The sequence below is a fragment of the Vigna radiata genome, chromosome 2 (assembly GCF_000741045.1).
Source record: "Vigna radiata var. radiata cultivar VC1973A chromosome 2, Vradiata_ver6, whole genome shotgun sequence".
NCBI lineage: Eukaryota > Viridiplantae > Streptophyta > Magnoliopsida > Fabales > Fabaceae > Vigna > Vigna radiata.
The window spans coordinates 13,468,800-13,474,920 of NC_028352.1; the positions used below are offsets into that span (position 1 = coordinate 13,468,800).

Here is a 6,121-nt window from a genome sequence, read left to right on the forward strand (position 1 = left end):
AAATTTACACGTCAAAACTTAATACTGCCACGTAGGTAAGTTTTATCCAGGAAGGCAGCGACACCGTTAAATATTTGATGCCATTAGCAAAAAGGGTTAACGTGACCCGTTTTTTCAAAAGTTGGGATCAATTGTTACCTAAAAAAAAAGGTAAGACCATTTTGAACACAACCTCTCAAACACCAAAAGCAGTATTAAGCCTTAAAAAAAATATCTCAAATGATATAAATAATTTAAATACTATCATAAAACACATTTACAATATTAAATAAAATTAACAAAATTTCTTTAAAAAAAATTAAATTCATGTATTCATAAAATTGGCCTAACTTTGAAAAAAATAAAACTAATTTCAACTTTCTCTTAAAAAAAATGTTAAATACAAAAACATATATAACTCTTCAACTTTTATTACAATATTATTTCCCAACTCTCAAGCTCCAACATTTTGAATGGTACCAACGGTCAAATATTCCGAACCCTCCGTATATCGAAACATCGCTCCCATCATCCAACGGTTCATAACGCGAATAGGGAATCAGTCAGAAATCCAAACTCACACGTCGTCGTTTTGCACCCCTTCTTCTCCGAACTTCGTTTCCGCCCATCATGTATTCCCACACTCTCTGCAGTTCCTTATATTCGCAACAACTACAAAACTCACAATGAAAGCGTTTTTCACCGTTCTTCTTGAAAACAATGGAAGCTTCTAAGAAGAAAGGGGTTGCGATGAAGAAGACCAACGATCACTGGGCTTTTCTGGTAATTTTTCGTTCCCTCATTGTGCTTAGTATTGTTGTTTTATTGCAATGCGCTTGATCATTCGGAAGAAAGATTATTTCTGTTTGCGAAACACTATAAATTTCAATTTTGAAATCCATAATTTTGCTTTTTAATTATTGTCGTTATTATTGATTATTATTATTATTATTATTAAGGCATTATATGTTACATTCATGATGTTGATTCAGTTACTATTGTGCTTTTCCAATCTATATCCCTCTGTTCGTTAGTGTTAGTTCTGTTGTGGGATTCAGAGTTTTCTATTGTTAATTTGTGATTGTCTTTGTGTTGCAAATGTGTGAATACAGGAGCATATTGAAGCACCTATGTGGGTAGATTTGACTGTTGAAGCTGTATCTGGTGGTGTAGACACGTGAGTTTTCTATTAGATTGAGTTTTTTGTATCAATTTATGTTTGTTGTTTTGATTTTTAATTTTGTTATGCTGCAGAGGTGGTGATGATTGGTTCAACAAAAGTCATCCGTAAGGAATCTTTTGGAATTTTCTTTTTGGTGGTTTCGTCGATTTGATATCGACCTTGGGATTGTTTTGTAAACTGTGTGTGTACTTTCTACAAATCACTTTCAGGTTCCACCAAATGTCAGCTCGAGAGTTAAAATCCAAGTTTTCTCAGGGTGACGAGATATTGGCACCAGGAATTGATCTGCAAGGAGTAAATTCGCCTGAGCTTCCTTCTTCGGTCTCGAGATCTAGAGGCAAACACTACAACAAGAAGTGGGAAGGTATTAATCTGAATACTTTATTAGATAATCAGACGAGTAGGAGAGGCTTACAACAATATTCAAGCTTTGGTCAAGTGAAACCCAGATTAAAATCAAACGTGATCAGGCCAAAAAGAGCATTGAGTGGGAAGTTTGGATTGACTTTTGAACCGCAAGCCAGAGGAAAAACTGTATCAAAGGTTAGTTGTAGCAAAACAGTGGGTAGTTCTAGTTCAGATCGCAAGACTGGTGGAAGCTCTCCAAGAAGCACAATTACATCTGATAACACTCAGAAGTATACGGAGGTATCTAGCAAACCATGTGATCAGAAAAGAAGTTCATCAATTAGGAGGGTTAGTGTTGGGAAATGTGTTACAAGAAAAGTCTCAAACATTCAGCCACAAAAGAAATGTTTGGGGGTAAGTAGTCAACCATGTGATCAGAACAGTAGAAGTTCATCCATTATTAGCGTTAGGAGAAGCTATGTTTCAGTAAAGACTTCAAAAGTGGAGATAGGTGATAATAGCACGCAATCAAGGGGTAGTAAATCATCTTCTGGGAAGTCTAGTGTTGGGTCATGTTCAGACACAAGTGTTGAAGCTAAGTTTGTATCAAGGCAGCACAGAGAGAAAATCACATATCAGAAAGGTGGGGTGACAATTAAGCGTGCGATTAAGAATAGTTGCAAGCCAGGTGAAACATCGAAGGCAACAAAGTCTGGTAACAGAATGGGAAATAACATCAATTTTTCGAAGCCAGCATACCATCGAACAGCAAAGTCATTGGTGAGAAGATGCACTGTCCTTAGGTCATGCATTTCTATTTTGTTACACAAATTATTATGAATGATGTAGCTATGAGTCCTACATAAAGCTCATATAAATTGAATATTAAGAATTGATTTCACCAAATGATTGCAAAATGCATCAGATTTTATTTTCTGAATGCGTCCCTTTTCTGAAAGTTACGGTGCTGTAGCTACTTATCGCAATATTTTGTTTTGTAGCTATAGTCAAACTTATAATGTTTTACTATTTTAGTTTATGTTTAACAAGGGTGGTGGATTTATCTTTGTAGGTCCAGTATCCGTCTACAAGTTCAAAGGCATCGTTACAACACATAGTGAATAAAAAAAACAGCTGTATGGATGGTGCCAAGGAGAAACTAAGAACTACCAAGGTTAGTAGTTTGACAGCCAAGGGAAAAGAGAATATAACAAAGAATGTGACAGTGAATAGGAAATGCATTGCAAGAGGTGTTTCTGCAGGGGGGCCGTGTTAGAAGTTATAGAATTACTGAACACAACCTACAAAAGGGTGACGAAGCAGGATCAACTGCTTTGACAAATAGTGGTATTGTAGTCAATTGATTTGGTTGACAATTCTTTATTGTCTCTATGAAAAATCTTAGAGAGTCAGACTTGTAATATCTCGTGCTTAATCAAAGAATCTCATCTGATGCCGTGGAAATATTAAAAGTATCTTTAGATGCATGATATCTTTTCCATTTTTTTCATCTCGGTATGTACAGTATCCTTTTGTTAAAACTTAAAATGTTAAGGACCACTTTTCATAGAAACTTGAGCAGTAAAGAGAAAATCAAGACTAACTTTTTTATATTTAACCTTTATGAACTTTCTAACCAAATATCAATTTGTTTATATTCTTTTTTACTAGTTCATTCTTTTTGAGGCGCGAAATTTTATAATTATTGCCACTGACATGTATTCATGTTGTCATCCTATATTTTTCATCTTGGAATTATAATTTCCCTATGGTCTATCTATGCCTACTGCTCTTGCGATTGAATTGCACTACAATCTTGTAACTTCATTGCAAAATACTTTTGTTTTGTTCCCCTTTTTTCTTTTGCATTTTAGTCTAAGTGCTATTTAGCAAACCAAGTCTTATGCAAGTTCATTAATGCAGGAGAGAGCACCAATCAACCTGAAGCAAAGAACCCAGTTAATCTGGCCATGAGGAATTACCCACGCTAGATGAGTACAACATTCTTTCTTTCATGTATAAAAAATTACGGAAAAAAATGATGACCCTTCCCTTTTCAAAATCTGGCAAAGTTACGTGCTCGGTGAAGCCTTATATTGGTTTATCTTAGTTAAAGTATATATCGTAAATTCTACTATGGCTATGGCCCTTCCCTTCAATGTTTATTTTAGTTGCTTTTCTAGATTTTATCGTTATCAAATGATCTTTTTCGGTAAATTCACTTTCACCTATTTTCACTTACGCAAATCGATACAAGGAAATTAAAACATACTGTTGCATATACAAACCAAAATCCTAGCAACACATGGGACCGATCTTGGAACCATGGTAAATTTTTTTGAATGGTCCAAATAAATCCACATCAGTTTTGGTAGAAATATCTTTACTAATACACACTGCAATGTAGTTATTTATCATCGATACCATTGGGTGCCTATAAAATTTAGCATACCAGGATCCCTATTCCCTACCAATTGATTTTTTTTTTCCTCTCTCAATACCCCTATTCAAATCTCTCATAGTTAACGTCTCGCATACTTGCATAATAAGAGTGCTAGATTCTTACTAATTTGGAATATAACCCTTTCCTTAATGCTTTAATATTGCTCCTTCTTTAATATTTTAATGTCGTTCTTATCCAAAGATGAATTTTAAGGAGAGCGAGTGGATGGATTTGAGTGGTTTTGATGATAAAGTTTTTGGTGTTTCTTTAAGAGATTTGGAGATGAAAGTTTTCTGCATACTCCAAATTCACACATTAAACAATGGTTTCATTTTCAGTTTTGTCAATTTTCTTTCGCTATTTATCACAAGTTATAAGCGTCTGGTTTAACCGTTCAGTATGATATGATTGATTTTGTGACTTCATTAGTCGAAAGTTAGTCGTTCTTTGCATAGTCAAGTTGGCAGTGGTTTCCTTCTGTAGTCTCCGTTCACCAACTCTGCGATCGGTGTTTTTTAGGGTCGGGTGGTAGTGGTTCATTTGAGAATTCGTCGTTCACCACTCGACAAAGTTGGTAGTGGTTCATTGTGGAACTCTCCATTCACCAACTCATGTTAGTTAGGGCCGGGTGACAATGTTTCGCTTTTAAAACTCGTCGTTCACCGCTCGGTTAGGTTGGCATTGATTCCTTTCGGGGCTCTCCGTTCGCCAACCTTGATACTTACGTGTTACTGTACTATGAATCTGATATCATGGAAATTCCCATTGTATTAACTTAGTGAAAATACATACAAATAATCATTATCTTTTAATTGAAATAAAATTTTAAATGGGACGCATTCCAAGTATTGGGAATGTATTTGCCATTTGGGTGAGTGAGGAAATGAGCTTGGTTTTTTAGATCTTCAATTATTTTGAATGGTCTTTCCTAGTTGGCGGCTAGCTTTCTGTGTGCTGTCGTTGGTCTCGCTTCGCTAGTCTTCCTCCATATTAAGTCGCCTTCCTGAAAACTCATTGCCTTCACCTTGGTGTTATATCTCTTCTCAATCCGTTGTTTACACGCTTTGGCCTGGACGATCATAGCTTCCCATCGTTCTTGCAAGGTATCAAGCTCTACTATTAGTTCTTCTTCATTCAGCTGGACGTCTTTTAATTGCATTCGCAACGACGGTTCCCCCGCCTCGACTAGAAGCATGCCATAAGTGCCATATGTAAGGCTAACGGGGTGCACTGGTAAGCCCACGAGACCTCCGAAAATTCATCCACCCAAGTGCCTTCCTTCTCCCTTAACCTTCGCTTCAGCTCAACCACGATCGTCTTATTGATGGCCAAGGCCTAACCGTTCGTTTGTGGTTGTTCCACCGAGCTAGTGACATGCTTGATTCCCAAGATCTTGTAGAATTCAACAAATTTTTTTATCAATGAACAACATATCAGTTTACATGAACTTCTGTACTTCCTGAGCGATAATCGTTGCTAGTCCTTTAGCTTCTACCCAATTGGTGAAGTAATCTATAGCTACCAACAAGAACCTCTTCTAGGCCCGACCTACTGGGAAAGGTCCTATTATATCCATCCCTCATTAGGTGAAGGACCAAGGGAACATTATACTGTGTAAGATGATCGGCGAAACGTGTACGCCATTGGCATGTTCTTGACAAGTTGGACATCTTTGAATAAAGTGCTTGGCGTCTTCCTCCATGGTAGGCCAATAATGATGAACTTTGACGACCCTGGCTTTCAAAGTTTCACATCCGGTCGGGGGTGGTTGTTCCTTGAATATCGCGGAAGCCCGCGATATTCCTTCTTGTCCGGACTTCTCCTTCAAGGAGTTAGTCCTGATTGCTCGGTCGGACGATCAATTTTGACATATTTCTTTTGTTGATACGCACGGATCAACTCCTCAATTTTGTCTCAAAGTGTGACACATTCCTCTATCGTGTGACCCATGTTTTTGTGGTACAGACAATGTTTATTCTCGTTAGCATCGGGCCACTTTCAGCGTCGCTTTGGCATGGGCATTAGTTCTGTTGAGGGCCTCCTATAGTATCTTAGCCCCGATTGCATTAAATGGGGTATATTGTTGATAACGCGACCCTTGGGTAACTCCTTCTATCCATCATGATCGTTCAGGGGAGTCTAAAATGACATATCAGTTTTCATACGAA

The 6,121-nt window shown here is 37.2% G+C and overlaps 1 protein-coding gene across 3 annotated transcripts; it reads left to right on the top strand.

Annotated features, from left to right (window-relative positions):
- The first annotated feature begins 442 nt into the window (after positions 1–442).
- Positions 443–3,687, top strand: LOC106755777. 3 transcript variants are annotated; one of them, XR_001375420.2, is made up of 6 exons: positions 443–762; positions 1,092–1,156; positions 1,234–1,266; positions 1,372–2,290; positions 2,583–2,857; positions 3,434–3,687. XR_001375420.2 is itself a non-coding variant. In XM_014637990.2 (6 exons), exons 1-6 carry the CDS (start codon positions 700–702, stop codon positions 3,482–3,484), a joined length of 1,233 nt encoding a protein of 410 aa, XP_014493476.1. In that variant the 5' UTR covers positions 443–699; the 3' UTR covers positions 3,485–3,687. The 3 variants fall into 3 exon arrangements, 2 of the variants coding, with proteins under 2 accessions (XP_014493476.1, XP_022634375.1); XM_014637990.2 differs by having other exon boundaries at positions 2,583–2,684; XM_022778654.1 differs by lacking the exon at positions 3,434–3,687 and having other exon boundaries at positions 2,583–3,077.
- Positions 3,688–6,121: the final 2,434 nt, after the last annotated feature.